An 18,410-nucleotide genomic window follows, 5' to 3' on the forward strand; every position below is an offset into this window, starting at 1 on the left:
TTTGGGGGTTATTACTGAGGAGCACCTCTTCGGGGAGTTTGCAGCTAAAGCCACTTGTGTGGCTATGTCTCTGGGAGTACTGTGCTGGTATTAAGTACCTCATGCCACAGCATTGTTATTTTACCTTTTTGACGGGGTCGATATTAATGTTGTTTGGAAGAAATAAGTATTGGTATAAGACTCACCCTTTCTGTGGGTCTTTGTTTGGGTGAACTGCAGAGCTTTGGTGACATTGTGGTGGCTGGGTACTGTCTGCGAATATACATTTTTCGGGCAGTATCAGTCATATGTATAGCGTGATCAGATGACTCTCACCAGGGCACAACATTTCCAGTTTTGATTGCTATACCAGTGCATTCTGGGAGCTGTAGTCTAGGTTAATTTTATTTCAACCAATTGATCGAACACCCAACAGCTAATAAGGTCAAATCAAAACCCGAGTCTGGCAAAGTAATTCTCCCGTAACTTGCAGGCATCTTGTTGCCTTAATTATGTAGCACCAATAGGCAGTGTCTCAGAAAGGAAGAACCTTTCCTTGGTGTATTTGAGTGATGCAGTTCTTTTGAAGAAGTGTCTGCAAAGCGCTATGCTTCTGTTGGGACCTGTGTGAGGTGTCACTATTTTGTTAAGTTAAGTTTAACCTCAAGCTCCATAGGGGCATGGTTGGTGTGAAATGCAGCTGTTTAGGCAGGAATGGGTGTTGGGTCTATGCATGTGTGTGTATGCAATGGTGTCACATGGGGTGTGCATATTTGAAGCGACTTCTCTTGGGCTGGTAACTGGAGAAGTATCTCTTTAGGATCAAACTAATTGGCTATCATTAATGGATGAAAAAGAGCAATGAAATCAGCACAGACCAACTTTAAAGTTGAATAAAGTTCATGTTATTATTGAGACAAGTCAAGGAAAACCTAAAAATAATTCCCCACCCCTTTAGTTTTTAAACTAATAGAAATGTCAATAAAAAACGAATGCATCATACCATTACCATCTACTATGCAATAACCTAGCCTGTATTTGACTCTCGGCTATCTCTCTCACCACTTTACCTAGTTATTTGGGTTCTAGGCCATATCCACTTTGCATTGGCATATTGGTCTCCTCTTAGGCCTACCAGACACCTTCTTCACACTGATCTTTTAGTACTTTCTCAAATTTACCGGTATTGGGCCAGCACTGCCATATCTCAGTGATTCCAGGTTATATTATGTCTGACCCGGACCCTCTAGACAAATTAAGAGGTAGAATGCTCACTTGACTGGTTACCCCACCCCCTTTTTCTTAAAACTAGAAGCAACTATAATCGCCCATCTCCACCTTTTGGTCATCTCTCATCAGTCCCCAGCAAGTCTTACTTGATCTGACTTATTGCTTCCGGCCCGGTCTCTTTAGCAGATTAATTTTCTCCTAAATGTGTCTGTTAGCCCTGGGCATCTGTGTCCTAGCTTTAGCAACACCGGAAAGAGCTGAGGCTACCTCATAACCCCCCCCCCCCCCCCCCCATCTACAGTACTTTTTTACTCTCACCACATCATCTTTTTATTAAGTGACCTCAAAACACGGTTTCTTCTCTAGAATGGGCTAGGCCCCTGAATAATGTAAAATATGGCCTCAAGCTTGTCCTCCATTTTCTTGCCCCCCCCCCTACTCCTAGGTGAATGTAACTCCTATGTCTGTCAGAACTCCATCCCACCAAACCCATGAACTCCATTCTGTCCATCCTTATTGTTTGCCTTTTGGTGTCTGCCTCTGTTCTAAAGAGGTGTGCATTAGAGGACATGTAGCCCTTCCACTCCTGTGTTCAATGACTTGCAGAGTACACCTAAAACCTACCCATTTATCAGTTCCCTTCTTTCCTTGTTTCAGTTTACCTGCACCTGTCTAAGATAACGTTGTTAATATATGTTAGCCATCAGCGTTTGCTTCAATGTTCTAGTGAAAGGCAGTTTGATAAAATCTCACTATTTAAATGTGCAGCTAGATTGATTAATGCTGCTATTTACAGGAGGAGGTGGGGCAGTTTTATATGATGCTCCAGATACTTCCAGCCTACCTCGTCATGCAGAATGAAAATGTGACATCTGTACCAGACACATTAAAAAGGTCTTTTATTCAACCTGTATAGACGAAACATTGGCTAATGTCTTTATTTCTGCCCACAGGTCACGTAGAGGCTTTATAGACAGTCATCATTTCAGCCAATGGTCTTTTCCTGTGGCCTAATCTTAAAGCAAGCCTGAAAATCACTCCATGGGTTTGCTGAAAGTGAATCCTACTAGAAGATCTTTCCATGTGAACATGGAAATAAAAGTAATGCGGAGGTAGTGAATGTCCTTTACAGAGCCTCATAAGGCTCAATAGTCATAATGAAAGATTTAAGTATGTATTGAAGCAGAGGCAAGTTTAATCCAGTGACAGCAAAATAAAGCAATTTTTTTACTTTAAAGTTAGGAGTGTCCTGTCTGAATAGGGTCTATTGTCATGTTTGATAGAACAACACCGAAAGGCACTAGTAATGCCTATAGTTCTCAATGGTGAAAATGAACGGCTTTTCCAATTCTTGTTCGTATTGTTCACAAGAGATCTTTCAGGCCTGCCAAGTATCACGCATCAGGTGTGACTCTAACGCATTTCAGTGCGGTGTTCTGCATCACCGCACTGAAATGCATTGTCACACATTGAAATGCCATTGTACTACTCTCACTCTACTGTACCATGCTCCAGCACTGAAACTTGCTATGCCAAGCTGGCTGCATGAAATTCACACCTGCGGCACGGTTGTCACTAGTTACAGCCCATGCCTGCTGTCACACCCCTCCCCCGCTGAGGCACTAGCCCTGTGTGCCCAATACCGAGACACCCAGGCAGGACCTGCTGCCCTCATCAGTGGTTGCGTGGCAGTGTACTAGTGGCTGTGGCGTCACGGGGGCCGGGGATGTCATGTGACCTTACATACTGGCTGGTCCTGGAAGTGAGGTCCAACCAGATTCAGGCAGCGGGAATTTGTGGAGACGTGTTGCGCGCCTGTGGGGAGGCGCGTGGAGAGTTCAGCCCAGCACCCTGACAAGATTGTACTCTGCCGAGCAGGCCTCATGGACAGAGTCGGGCCCGAGGAGAGGTCGAGACACAGCAGAGGGAGTGTAAGTGAGAGGGGCTGCCGATTGCACCACCCACCCCCACTGCCTTTCCTAAACCATTCCGGCAGCTGTAGTGTTAGCACACAACACCAGCAGCCCCTCAAAATCAATCATGCCCTGCGACTGTGGGTGGGCCCGGCTGCAGGTAAAGTCCGAACTTGCGGGCAGCAGCTACCAGCACATAGTTTGTGGAGGCTCCTACAAGAAATAAGTGCCTGGAGTGATGTTTGTACTGACTCCGTCACTGTGCTTAGTAAAAAAAATGTTTAGTGCGTTATCACGCTCATTCATGCTGCCACCTTATATGCCTGCCATACCGTTTTCAGCACGTTCCTCACAGAGTCCATAGTCGCATGGCACTAACTCGTTTTAGGGTAGGTGCCACTGCTGGTCACCAAACTTTACTTTCTCGCTTGCAGCGCCGGCCCAAGCGGTCTGCTGTCTGTCTTTGGTTTCAGTAATGCTGAAGTGTGACAGGGACTTAAGCAGACCCTAACGTAGTCAAACTGGTGAGGGATGACTGTTACGTGGGAACTCATTATCAGACATGTTTTGTTTGCGTGCCTATAGTGCCACATATGCCATTAACACCTGCAAGGTCTTCCTCATATGTCTTGACAGTGGTGATGAAGCAGCCAGTACATTTGTAGTGTACTCATACCATTTCACTGATTGTTCAACTTTCACACACATTAAACAAGCATTTGCAATGCAATAGGTCTCGCATTATTTAAGTTTGAGCTATTGGCATTGCTAAATAATGCAACACCAATAGCTGAAACATTAATAATGCGAGACCTATTGTATCGCAAATGCTTGTTTTGTGATTGGTACAAATATCCCTACAGAGCCTTCTGCCAAACTAAAGCAAATCTGACAGCCGATGGCGCACAGTGAATTATCTGCCCCGTGTTCCGCTGTAAAGACACATACCTACCTATAATGAGTGCAAAGGTGAAGCGTGAGACTTAAACAATGTCACGCCGCAGCGTCACCGTTTTTATTTTGCCAGGGCCGCGATACTTGTAAATTCCTTAGTTCATCATAACATGTGCAATACATATTATCAGGGAAACTGCACCATCTAGCGGAAAAGATAAAGATTGCAGTTTGGCATTTTTAATTATTTTTTTACATTCTCACTTGTGTGCGTACGAAGGCCGGGCCATTTTAAAGGTTCTTTGGTTCCGGATTACCACATAGGTAGGGCTCTGAGTGGGATGAACAAGCGGGAAGCGGCTCGGGCGCAGCACGTCTTCCGGAGACGTGCGCGTTCACAGAGCTGAATCGGCTCGTGCACAGGCCAGTAGCTGCTCGTGCACAGCTCTATCTCCCTTGCCAGTCAACACGGTGACTATAGAACTCGCTGGCGGGAGCGCTTCGCGCTCCAACGCCAGCTCGACCTAAAAATACCATATCTAATTCTTTCATTTAATTTGTGCCGTATACTGTCCTAGTTGCACTTGCTATGCTATAAACTTTGCTTTTAAGACTAGGGTGCAGTCATGAATGATCAGATCAATGCATCATCTTCTGAGCAGCTACAGTGCTTGCCTTCAGTTACTGAGAACTGCATTCACGCAGTCAGTCTCCAGTTAGTGCCCTTCCATTTCTGGTGCTTTGCAGCAGTTTTAAGATCTTATTAGTGTTTCACGTTGCTCAAAAGGGTGTAATTTCTGATATTTATATGTTTCCCTTGTCTTCATTGCTTGATTTTGTTTGCAAGAAAGTGTCACTCATAGTTGTTGAAATGTCACTCATAATTACACTGAAATTATGAAAATGTTACACATAGCAATCTGAAACCTTGACAGCTATGGTTCCACAACAGACCACTTTGTGGTTGAGGCATATTAAGGAAATCCAGTTAGGGACTGCTAAACCTGAACCTTCGGTAAACAATCAAAGTCACCATTATATTTTGCGTCTTTTAAGCAACCATAATACGGCGATCTCATTTTGTGGTGATTTTTGTTTTACTGATCGAAAAATAATTAAATGTTTTCTCAATTCTACTAGTGTTTTCTCATTGAAAATAGTAATTACTTCAGACGTGTATGTAACAATATTTACGATGCATAATTTATCTGAATCGCTTATAATTTACACGCTGTCGGTTATTCTCTTTCTTTTAAGGACTACAAAGGTAGCAATCTCATACATAGCGGACGTATTGTCTGGATTCCTTTCCTATAAACATTAACTTTAGGAATTCCAAGATGGCCACCACGTTGGTCGTGGATTAGTGGGCGGTCTGCGTGCTGCATCTGAGGTTCTCGCTCGTGCTCTTGTTTACACTCGGACGGCGGCAGTACAGCTGAGCCAACCGTGCCTGGCTCGCAGTTTCTCTTGAGCCGACAGTGGAGGAGATCTGTTTGCCATGGCTTCCGCCGCTATCCCGGACCCCTTGCACAGCCTCCAGGAGGAGGCTTCCTGCCCAGTCTGCCTGGACCCCTTCCGGGACCCGGTGTCGGTGGAGTGCGGCCACAGCTTCTGCCGGTCTTGCATCAACCAGACCTGGCGGGGCCTGCAGTGCAACTTCCCGTGCCCTCAGTGCCGCAGGGTGTCCCGCTGGAAGAAACTGCGGCCGAACCGACACCTCGCTAACATGTCCGAGCTAGTGGAGCAGCTAGCGAGGCTGCAGGCTGGCCGCTGCTCCAAGCACCACGAACCGCTGCGGCTCTACTGCCAACAGGACCAGCGGGCTCTCTGCCTGGTGTGCCGAGAGTCCTGGGAACACCGGGCGCACACCGTGGTGCCCGTGGAGGAAAGTACTGAGGAGTACAAGGTAAGTGGCGTTGTAGTTAGTTTACTTTTTATGCAGCGCGAACTAGACCCGAAGAAACTGGAGTGCGTTGCTAGAGTACCAATTACATAATTGTAGTAAGAAGGTTCACGAGAGGAGTTAGTTCCAAGATGTACTTTATTCAAAAGGAGAACAACTTAACATCCACAGCATAGAGAGCAGCAATAACGATCTTCTTCCCACAGTAGCCAACCTTCCTCTGCCCACATTCTACAGACCTCAACAGTGACCTCACAGATTCTATTCTAAATAACCCAACCATAGAATACCACAATGATATAATATGGTCGCGTTCATAATTGCTAAGCGCAGGGTGATTTTGTGATTTGAAAGTAATCACAGAATGACGTGTCGGTGCTAAGGCCCTATGCTGGTTCCCCAGTTCCAGAGTTGGTAGGCTCTGGCCGTAAGACCGCATCCTCACTTATTTGTTTCGTATTTTTTTCATCCAAGGACGGTCTTCTGTGTGATCCAGACTTGATCCCTTAACTCGAATGTTTCTGGCCAAGTTAGTTCAATTGTGTGATCTTTGCAAATCTCTCGTGGCGGAAGTAGTGCTTGCTAGGTCTAACACTCAAAAGAAGTACCCTACAAGTTACACCACATTGCCCTTCCGACCGTCGCCTAGATATAATTCCAGAACAACTTGAAGAATCCCAGAATAACACAAAATATTTGAAGTAGTATAATTATTTTTTAAGTGATGTGTTCCGGAAAAAAACGACTAAAATACCAGATTGGCTGGATAATAAGTATATGCCATGGACGCGATTCCCGTTCCCACACTGCTTGCTGTCGGTTATTTTTGTTTATTTTTTTCTGCAGACAACCCCAGCCCTCCTATTTTGGTGTTTGAACATTTGCATTCCATCAATTACTTTTTTGTGTACTTTAGTGTATCGCCGTAATTGGCTGTGTATGACCAGATGTGGGTCCCATGCACACTATGTCACTAGTTTCAACCTAACTAGGGTGAAACCGATCGTCGTTATCTTGTGTTCCAGTTCAAGAAGGACTTGGCTTGGGAGTTTGAACTGGGCTGTTCCCATTGGAGCAGTGCCAAGACTGATTTGCATAGTTGGGTGCAAACTGAGGTGGCATGGTGTGCCAAGAAACAATGGATTGACCTGTGGCCTGAGTAATTACCAGTGGCTGGGATTAATTCAAGCATCCCATCCATCATTTTTTAGGTCTCAGCTGTGGAGGGACATGGACTTTCACTTGCCAGATATATGATATGTACCAAATAGCTTAGCACCTGCCCACTGGAGCATTCATTGGCTTCATTGTCACTCTTCTTTGCTGCCTTCTAGCGCATGCTGGCATTGCTTCCTCTTCTTTCGACTGGAGCATGTACCAATTACTGATTATTTCATCTTGATTGCTGGCCTCCTCGCTAATCATGCTGTGGTTTGAGAAACTACTTCTATTTTTTTTTCTTTCTTATTCCCTGACGCCCTTGTCAAACCTTTTGTCATTTGTAGCGGTGTTGTTACTTTGCCACACGCACATCAAAGAATCCCTTTTCTCCTTCGAAATATATATTTGTCACAACAGTTACCTGCTTTTATTGTGACAACAGATGTTACCTGCTTCCAAATGTATTTTCACTAAGACATGAGTGCAGTTGCAGTTTGAACCCAGCTATATGCAAATCAATCCTGTCCCTGCTTCAACAAGGAAAAAGTCCAGGCAAGATTGCCTTAATGAAAGCAACTGCACTCCTGCCTTAGTGAAAATATTTATTGTTGTGGGGGAGAAGGTTGGGTAAAGAAAAGGGGGACATGCAGGGTCAGTGAATCAAAGGGGTCGGGGGGATGGGTGGGAGAGAAGCACACGGAGTAGATGGAAAGATGGAGCATGATGGTAGGATGCAGGGGGAGAAGTACATAGGAGGGAGGGCAAGCACAAGGAGGTTGATATTTTCGGAGATCAGTAACTGGCTGACTCAAAGCTCACTATAAGTATATGTACTGGAAAAAATAGTTATTTCAGAAACAGAGCTTAAAAGCTATCTAGGTAAGAACTAAACACGTGCTGTTCTATGTGATCAACTCATTTCTGCATCTAAGGATACCAGCACCACTGAATTCTTTTGACCGTGTTCTAAATAGAGTACTTTTGGTCTTCATTTTACGAATAAAAGAGGAAGGTGCATGTACAGGTGTCAGCTTAGGTATACTTAGTCTCTCAAATAACTCTTGAAAACATCACAGTATATTCTTCATTTGGCATTTTCTACCCTTTCAGATAGCTACCTTCTCAAATGTGGTAAGAGGCAGGGGCACAGCTTATGTAGTGGGGGGAGTGGGGTTAGCTGCTCAGAATGACACTTGTGTAATGCATGTCACAGACTACATCCGTCCTCTCCGCTACCAACCACTGTTTTTCTGGCATGTCACAGATTTGGTGGTCAGAGATGGTCTTTTTATAGCCAGAGCACTGGAGTTACCAAAAAGATAGCTTTTCATTGGCGGAGGCTAATTTACTAGATAACGGAGCAGTAGATAAACTAGTCATGTTGTTTGCAGTTGCCCATACATATTGTAGTGATTTGTTCTTTTTCCATTTTAGGTCCGCCTTGTAAGTCGATTGGCACCTTTACGAAAAGAAGTGGAAGAAATTCAGCAATGTAAAGTAGACAAGGAGAAGAAAACTGAAGAACTGCAGGTAAGTGGCAGTGGTGAATAAGTATTAGTTCATGAATGAGACTCTTGGTATTCTGTTAATTTCTGGGATACAGTACATTTGTTGACAGTACGTTTTACTTTACCACATGCCCCTGAATCTGACTTGTTGTCTAGTGCACATGCCAACTTGCTCTTGGCTAGTGTAACATAGGCTTATGCATAGTGCAGATAATATTGAGCTATTACAAATAGTTTTCTTCAATTGCATGACACTCTTTTTCCAGCCAGGTTGAGATACTAATCTCCCTTCATTTGGTAGACATTTGATTTATGGAGCAGAACTTCATTTGGAGACAGTTGCTGAATCCACATATGAAGTTGTCTTAAATTCACCTCAAGCAGACTCAAAAGTGGCCCAAACCCATAAGACCAAAACAACCCTCCTCTCCAATGAACAGGGTCCTATCTTTTGCATCTGCTATCTAAACAGAAGAGTGACTATGTGTTTGCACCACTGAACCGATAGAATATCTGCTGGTATTTTGCAAACCCTGTATTTTGTAATTCAGAAGCCCTGATGATGGAGTGCTCATAGAAGTGTAAAACTGCTTACAAGTGTTATCGGGGCCAGTGGATATTGCCATACTCTGCTTGAGTACTGCCCGTTTGCCACTGGATTTCATACACCCAAAAAACTTTTGGTGAACGTGTGAGATATATATATATATATATATATATATATATATATATCACTAATATATAATCACTAATATAACATCTCTTTTAGAAATGGGAGTCTCTGATTGGCAGTGGTATGCACCCTGTCCAAGTAGGGACCCTTCCATCTAGTCCGGGTAAGGCAGTTACACTTCCAGATAGCCCGTGCTCACCCCCTTGGTAGCTTGGCACAAGCAGTCTGGTTTATCTCTGAGGCAATGTGTAAAGCATTTGTACAAAACACACAGAGTAACACAGTGAAAACACTAGAAATGGACACCACACCAGTTTAGAAAAAAAACAATCTTTATATAAGCAAAACAAGACGAAAACGACAAAATGCATAAAGATATCCCTTTTTAAAGGTTCAAATAAGTTCAGTTCATAGAAAACTATGATGCATCACTTTTGGTGCAAAGAACCCTAGATGCGTCAAAAACCAAGTTCAAAAGAGATATAGGGGAGTTGATGCGTCTGTTCCTACTGCTATGCAGGGAGGTGATGCGTCAGTTTCTTACTATGATTCGGGGGGAGGGTAATGCATCAAAATTCGGCTTCGCAACCTCGGTTCCTTACCTGCGGGTCTTCATTGACATAGATTTGCTTCACAGAAAATCCAGACGCTGCGGTTCGATGCAGCGAACCAGCTGCTGCATCGATTTCCACAGTGGCAGACAGGTGATGCGACGGTTCTTCTTGTTGCACACCAGGGCCTGCATCGGAGTCAGGGCTGTGGTCTCGGATTTTGGAGTTGTTTAAAACTGCACTAGCAGACATTGCAATGGGAGGGCTGAGACAAGTTTATAGGGCTACTCTCGTTAAATGGCACAACCTGTGCTGCAGTTCCACTAATAGCATTTGATTTACAGACCCTGGGCACACACAGTGCACTTTACGAGGGACTTGCTAGTAATTCAAATATGCCAATCCTGGATACCCAATCCTTTTTTTTTTTTTTTTTTTAAATTTTATTTATTGAATTTTTTCCCTTTTATCCCGTGGTGGTGGGAGACAGGTTAAACCAAACAATCATAGATCATACATAATTCATACATAAGAAATTATACAATGAGGATTGAAAAACATTATTAATTTGCCAACCATTTTTCGAATGGTGCCCAGTTCTTAGAGGCAGTTAAACGTCTTTTCTTTCCTCTGAAAGCCTGAACAGCAGTCTCTAATTTGAACCAGGCCAGCATCCTGGCCTTCCAATGACAAAAAGTAGGGGGTTCAGGATTTATCCAGAGTAATGTAACACAAAGTCTGACCATAGCCATAGCAATAAAAAGAAAAGCTTGTAAATGTCTTGTTTTATTCATGGGCCGTAGAATGTTCATAGCCAGTGATTACCATTTTAACTGAGGTTTGAGTAATCTGGGTAAGAAAATTTTCTTTTTGGTTGAAAAAGAAAGATAACTCCGGACATTTATAAAACATATGAACAGAATCTGCAGACGGAAATTTACATCTTGCACAAAACAACCATTTGCCCCCGCTAACAACCCCCCATCTAACTAGTTTTGAGGGTGTATAATAAAGATTAAACATAGCCATATAACTTTGCGAGCAGAGAGTACCTGAAACCAAAACAGACCTGGCTAACACCAAAATAAATTTTTAAATCAATAGAATGTACTCCAAATTTGGTCGCCCACTTATTGTTCTAGTTGTCTAAATCATCAGGAAGTTGAGATAGAAAAGACTGATATAAACTGCCAATTTTTACTTTCTTTTAGATTCAACTATAATAATTTTTCGAAACATTATTGGATATAGAGGAAGCTTTTTATCAAGAAAACCTCTCAATTGTAGGTATTTAAAAAAATGATTGGACTGCAGATGGAATTTCTCCTTCAAAAAAACAAAATATGCCATTTGCCCGAGATCGGCTAAATCGCCGATCTCCTTCAAACCAAGGGCTGTCCAAGTAATTGCCACCCCCTCTTGAAATATCATTGGAAGTAATCGAAAGGCATTTAGTGGGGTATAATAAATAAGCTTAGGAATATGAAAATGACGGCAAACTTTTTGCCAGACCGAGAATAATGCCCACAAAACCTTGAATTTAGTTTTTTTTTTAAATAACTCGGTTCAAGGATACGAGTTAATACGCCTTTTGTGGAGTCTCCCAATGATATTGAGTATATTGATGGTGAGAGATGTACCGGAAGCTCAACAACATCTCCTAATAGAGGAACGGCAAAGTGTTGGACCATAGCTGCCCAATAATAATACATTAAAATCGGGACTGTCCACCCCCCACGATCCTGCGGAAGACAGGTCCACTTAGCTGCCCTCCTTGGTTTACGATATGACCATAGAAATCGTTGACATATCCTTTCTGCTTTTGTTAAAATTAAAGTAGGGATTAAAAGTGGAATAGATCTGAAAAGATATAAAAATTGAGGGAGGACAAACATTTTAAGAATATTAGATCGGCCAAATAATGAAAGATGTAAGTGATCCAGCCACTCTAATTTATTATGAAGTGAATCGATAATGGGGGAATAATTCAGATCCAAAATCTGATCTACATCGGGAAATTTGAATACCACGGTATGTTGCCTCTAGTTGTAGAAACATGAGAGATTGGCATAGCCGTATATTGTAAAATTTGCGTCTTTGCAATATTTAGTTTATATCCCGAAATTGAACCGAATTGAGCTGCCAGAGTCTCCAATGCAGGAAAAGATTGGGCAACATTATCAGTTAAGACTATAATATCATCAGCATATGCCAATGCCGTATATTCAATCCCATGAACAGTAACGGGAGTGATAGTCTGAGATTTTTCTATTAACCATAAAAAAGATCAATAAATAAAGCAAAAAGAAGGGGAGAACAGGGGCATCCTTGTCTGGTGCCCCTGCTGATGGGAAAATAATGTGATTCACTAACAGAGATGCAGATTTTAGCAGTTGGGGATATATACAATGCTTGTAAAGCCTGAATGAACTCTGGTGCATAGCCCTTCCAGCGTAAAACACCCCATAGGTACCCCCAGGAGACCCCGTCGAACGCCTTCTCGGCGTCAAACAGGATCACCCCGAGGGCGGAGTTTGTGACTTTTGCCCAGTCTAGCAGGGCTACCACACGCCTAATATGGTCCGTCGTATCCGGTCGGGAATAAACCCATTCTGACGGATAGAGACCAAGGGGACAATTGTTTGAGTTAGACGAAAAGCCAATATCCTTGAGTAAATTTTGCTATCTGTATTGATTAGCGCTATTGGTCGATATGATGCTGGGTTTAATTCATCTTTGCCTTTCTTTCTGAAAAGAACAATGGTAGATTGTCGCCAAGAATCAGGAACTGACCCAGTCTGGGCAAGACGAAAAACTTCTAACGTTTGCTGCTTGAATAAGTAGGAAAAAGTTTTGGAAAATTCCAAATGAATGTGATCCGGCCCTGCGGCTTTACCATTAGAAAGAGATTTCATAGCGATAACAACTTCCTCCCAACTAATGGGTTTGGCCAAAATTTGATTCTGTTCATCTGTGACCTTTTGAGTATCCATAGACTGGAAAAATTGATATAAGCTAGTTTGTTGTTGTAGAGTTATATTCATGTCTTCTGTATACAAGGTTGAACAAAAATTTACAACACCACTGGTTGTGTCCTGAATTATACCAAACTGATCTTTGACCCTAATGATCTGACTAGCTACAGCCCTTTGTTGTAAACGTTTTGCTAAAACCTTACCAGAATTTTCACCCAACTCGTACATTGAGGTTCGAAATTGAAAATATTTGGTTGCTATGTCTTTATAAAAAGGCTCTAATAAATTGGATTTTGCTATAGCAACTGATTTCAAACTAGCTGCTAGGTCTTCCCCCATACGAATATTAAGACTTAAATCCAATTCAGCTTGTTGAAGGGCTGCTAGTCTAGTTTTAACAATTTGCTGATCTGTCTTCCAGCGATAGGAGGCAAATCTTTTAGTTTCACCGCGCAATGCGGCTTTGAATGTGTCCCAGACAATACCAACCGAGGCAGTGCCGGTATTAATTGCAAAGAACTCTGAGATCCAAAGAGTGAGTTGTTCCTGATATAGTTTATCTAATAGGAGTTTCCTATCAAAAGTCCAAGGTCTAATTTGATTAGCAGGACGATCCCAAGGACAGCTAAAGATAATAGGATTATGGTCGGATATAGTCCTTGGGTTAATTTCAATCTTAACAGACCCAACAGTTTTTAAGAGAGGTAAAAACATAGTCAATGCGTACCATTTCATTATGTGGTATTGAATAAAAGGTATAGCCCTCTTGATTTGGATAGTGATAATGCCATAGATCAGTCAGACCGTGTTCAATTAGAAGAATCCGGAGCACCTTATAAACTTGGGGCTTTCATCCTACATATGTGCTATGTTTTATTATATCTAAATGACTCACAGAACCTTCCAAGCGCTGAGCAAAGGACGAGTTTCAGCGGACCCACGCCCAATTGTTTGCAAGCCCTACTGGAGGTCGCGCTGCTGGTGGGAGCTCCTCCGTGATCCCCGGAGTGTCCAACAGCTCCCAGCGAGCGCTTGACCAAACTCTCATTGGCTGCCTGCACCGGGGGACTGCGAGGCCCAGAAGCCCTTGCTTCTACCACCTGGCGCCTCTTCCCCCGGCGGTAACGCCCACCTTCAGCCGCCGCCTATTTACCTTTGGTGACACCCGCTTCGCGGGTGCCACTCACAGAACCTTCCAAGCGCTGAGCAAAGGACGAGTTTCAGCGGACCCACGCCCAATTGTTTGCAAGCCCTACTGGAGGTCGCGCTGCTGGTGGGAGCTCCTCCGTGATCCCCGGAGTGTCCAACAGCTCCCAGCGAGCGCTTGACCAAACTCTCATTGGCTGCCTGCACCGGGGGACTGCGAGGCCCAGAAGCCCTTGCTTCTACCACCTGGCGCCTCTTCCCCCGGCGGTAACGCCCACCTTCAGCCGCCGCCTATTTACCTTTCGTGACACCCGCTTCGCGGGTGCCACTCACAGAACCTTCCAAGCGCTGAGCAAAGGACGAGTTTCAGCGGACCCACGCCCAATTGTTTGCAAGCCCTACTGGAGGTCGCGCTGCTGGTGGGAGCTCCTCCGTGATCCCCGGAGTGTCCAACAGCTCCCAGCGAGCGCTTGACCAAACTCTCATTGGCTGCCTGCACCGGGGGACTGCGAGGCCCAGAAGCCCTTGCTTCTACCACCTGGCGCCTCTTCCCCCGGCGGTAACGCCCACCTTCAGCCGCCGCCTATTTACCTTTCGTGACACCCGCTTCGCGGGTGCCACTCACAGAACCTTCCAAGCGCTGAGCAAAGGACGAGTTTCAGCGGACCCACGCCCAATTGTTTGCAAGCCCTACTGGAGGTCGCGCTGCTGGTGGGAGCTCCTCCGTGATCCCCGGAGTGTCCAACAGCTCCCATCGAGCGCTTGACCAAACTCTCATTGGCTGCCTGCACCGGGGGACTGCGAGGCCCAGAAGCCCTTGCTTCTACCACCTGGCGCCTCTTCCCCCGGCGGTAACGCCCACCTTCAGCCGCCGCCTATTTACCTTTCGTGACACCCGCTTCGCGGGTGCCACTCACAGAACCTTCCAAGCGCTGAGCAAAGGACGAGTTTCAGCGGACCCACGCCCAATTGTTTGCAAGCCCTACTGGAGGTCGCGCTGCTGGTGGGAGCTCCTCCGTGATCCCCGGAGTGTCCAACAGCTCCCAGCGAGCGCTTGACCAAACTCTCATTGGCTGCCTGCACCGGGGGACTGCGAGGCCCAGAAGCCCTTGCTTCTACCACCTGGCGCCTCTTCCCCCGGCGGTAACGCCCACCTTCAGCCGCCGCCTATTTACCATTCGTGACACCCGCTTCGCGGGTGCCACTCACAGAACCTTCCAAGCGCTGAGCAAAGGACGAGTTTCAGCGGACCCACGCCCAATTGTTTGCAAGCCCTACTGGAGGTCGCGCTGCTGGTGGGAGCTCCTCCGTGATCCCCGGAGTGTCCAACAGCTCCCAGCGAGCGCTTGACCAAACTCTCATTGGCTGCCTGCACCGGGGGACTGCGAGGCCCAGAAGCCCTTGCTTCTACCACCTGGCGCCTCTTCCCCCGGCGGTAACGCCCACCTTCAGCCGCCGCCTATTTACCTTTCGTGACACCCGCTTCGCGGGTGCCAGAGAAGTGTGGCTCAGGGGTTAGAGGCGGCAGACCCGGAAGCTGAGATCGGCCCTGGACCAGGGTTCAATTCCCCGCCTCGGCGGGTCTTGGGCTCAAAAATTCCACGGACTCGATAATTCTCGCTCTGGTGCCTTCTCAACTCACGGGTTCACACTCTGCGACTCTGGGCAATAGCTTGCTTAATCTCCACAACGGCCCCTCGCGGCGGGATGCCTGGCTTTCACCTTGTGGATACCCTGCCGGGGTTATCTCACAGGGGAATACCAGGACGGGTTCCCTAAGCAAGCGCCGGGAAACCCTTTGTGGGTAGCTGTGCGCTATATAAGCTCAAATACATTTACATTTACTCACAGAACCTTCCAAGCGCTGAGCAAAGGACGAGTTTCAGCGGACCCACGCCCAATTGTTTGCAAGCCCTACTGGAGGTCGCGCTGCTGGTGGGAGCTCCTCCGTGATCCCCGGAGTGTCCAACAGCTCCCAGCGAGCGCTTGACCAAACTCTCATTGGCTGCCTGCACCGGGGGACTGCGAGGCCCAGAAGCCCTTGCTTCTACCACCTGGCGCCTCTTCCCCCGGCGGTAACGCCCACCTTCAGCCGCCGCCTATTTACCTTTCGTGACACCCGCTTCGCGGGTGCCACTCACAGAACCTTCCAAGCGCTGAGCAAAGGACGAGTTTCAGCGGACCCACGCCCAATTGTTTGCAAGCCCTACTGGAGGTCGCGCTGCTGGTGGGAGCTCCTCCGTGATCCCCGGAGTGTCCAACAGCTCCCAGCGAGCGCTTGACCAAACTCTCATTGGCTGCCTGCACCGGGGGACTGCGAGGCCCAGAAGCCCTTGCTTCTACCACCTGGCGCCTCTTCCCCCGGCGGTAACGCCCCTTATACCTCCCCATAAAGTTAGCTGCATTCCACGCAACGCGGGACGCGCGCGAGGAGAAGCCCGGGCCAAGGGCGGGCCCGTTTAAGCCCGTTCAAGACCGGGTAAGACTGGACTGGGCCACCCCCTTGATAGCGTATCCTCTGTGCTGTTATTGTAGTACTTGTATTATAAACCCCGACTGTTCGGTTAATTAACTTAGCGCTATATTTATTAATTACGTAACATGTCACCTAGGCTTACTAGAAACACCAAGCCTACCCATGCTGCACAGGTCAAAGGGCCTATAGATCAATTTATTGCTAAAGCAAACAATGCCATAAATCAAGGTGTTCTTTTACTGGAAAGGAGAGTCTCCCAGGATTTGGCCGCAGCCAGACGCTCCTCCTTGGGACTACTGGCGGCAGCCAAAACTCCGCAACGCTCTGTAGACGCTGGTTTACAGCTGGAGACTCATACTGTCCCTGGAATAGTGGATTTATCAGTATCCATCGATCTCTCCACTACTCACATTTCACCCTCTTCTGCACCACATACTCCCCCGTCACTCGAGAGAACCCCACTCCTCTTTACTATCCCTCCTGAGGAGGATTCTCCTTCTTCTCCCTCCTTAAATGCAAGGGGTCAGAGGGAGGGGGCCATTCCGAAAAAGAGGAAAGTGAAAAAGGGTGCTAAAAAAACCTCCCACAATAACGTCATCATACAACAGGATCCCCTGATACCTCCCTCAGATCACCCCCTTCCTTCAGCTTTATCCCCATCTTACCCAGCACTGTTTCAACAGTCAACGCTTACCACAGCGCCTGAAATAATCAATCTTTCGTCAGACACACTTAACCAAAACCCAAGTGGCAATCTACATAGCGAACTGGCTCCCAGTACACATGAGACCTTCTCTTTGGTGTCTATAGAGGCTTTACTTAAGTTACACCTGAAACCCATTGAGCTAACACTTTCGAAAATTTTAAAATCTCTAGCCTCATTAACAAATGACTTAAATGATCAGAAAAGTCTGACCATAATCCCAACACCCTCACTCCCAGTGCCTCAACCTCAAAATCCAAAACCTAAAAATGCAGGTAAAACCAACTCTCTGCAAACATCCAAACCACAGAAAGTGGCGACCACCACAGCGGTGGTTCACCAGAATTCCACCAAATCACCTAGCAAACCAGCGCAGCAAATTCCAACTAATAACGCAGCTAAAATCACTTCCATCTCTTCACGTCCTGCTCCTTCTGTAGCAAAGGCCCAACCCGTCACAATAACTACAACAACCCCGGCAAAATCCTCGACAAAAACTCCAGCCTCAAAAAACGTCTCTTATAACACAAGACGTAACGGCGCCCGGCCTGCTCATCTTCCCCCAGAAGCGACCCCGTACATTATCATTATGACCGGGGTCCCAGTTCTGCGTACCAATTCTGAAGAACCGGGATGGTCCCTAAAAAACAAAATAATCCACTGGTTGTCACTGAATCGCCCACTTCCTCCATATTCTAATAATAGAATTGTTTCGGTACGCAGAGTCCCGTGGATCGGGAGGGAGCGTAAAACGATCCCAGGAGATTGTATAATCATAAACTTTGAGGATCCCCAAACTGTCGAGTTGATCTCCTCTTGGGGTCCCCAAACATCCCCTGAGGGAATCGGCACTAAAAGACTAGCCTTTTTCTATCCTCCAGCTAAACCCATGCAACCAAGCCCCGAGTGGAACTGGACCCAGGTAGGCAACTGGAACAGTAACTCGGATTGGTCAAACTGGGCAGGACAAGGAGGTAGAGATAACATGCCATACCTAGATTGGGGGGGCGTCCCTACTTATAATAGGTTTGACTGCCTAGAAATGGTGGACTGACCACCACTCACCACCGTCTTGGTAGACAGGAATATATCCCCCTCCAGCCCTCTATCCTTGTCGCCTGTAAGTTCCTTCCAACTCCCAAGTCCATCGACTCAAATAAAGTCACCATTAATTACATTAGCTACAACTGCCACAGATAATAAAAACCTCTGTCAAAGCGCTGATATTCAGCCCAGTCCCGCTATCATATGTAACACGCAAGGTGACATCCAATCCCTCTCTCTAAATTTCGATC

At 46.0% G+C, this 18,410-nt stretch overlaps 1 protein-coding gene across 1 annotated transcript in view; it reads left to right on the plus strand.

Moving 5' to 3' along the window:
• Positions 1-5,427: 5,427 nt before the first annotated feature.
• The window catches only part of LOC147717674 (E3 ubiquitin-protein ligase TRIM39-like), a 78,524-nt gene continuing 65,541 nt past the window's right edge, over positions 5,428-18,410 (plus strand). Inside the window, exons 1-2 of the mRNA XM_086924467.1 lie at positions 5,428-5,925; positions 8,518-8,613. Of these exons, the coding sequence (XP_086780593.1) occupies positions 5,518-5,925; positions 8,518-8,613 (504 nt within the window). The 5' untranslated portion in view covers positions 5,428-5,517. The remainder of the gene's footprint in view (positions 5,926-8,517; positions 8,614-18,410) is intronic.

This window comes from Lissotriton vulgaris, chromosome 5 (assembly GCF_964263255.1).
Source record: "Lissotriton vulgaris chromosome 5, aLisVul1.2, whole genome shotgun sequence".
NCBI lineage: Eukaryota > Metazoa > Chordata > Amphibia > Caudata > Salamandridae > Lissotriton > Lissotriton vulgaris.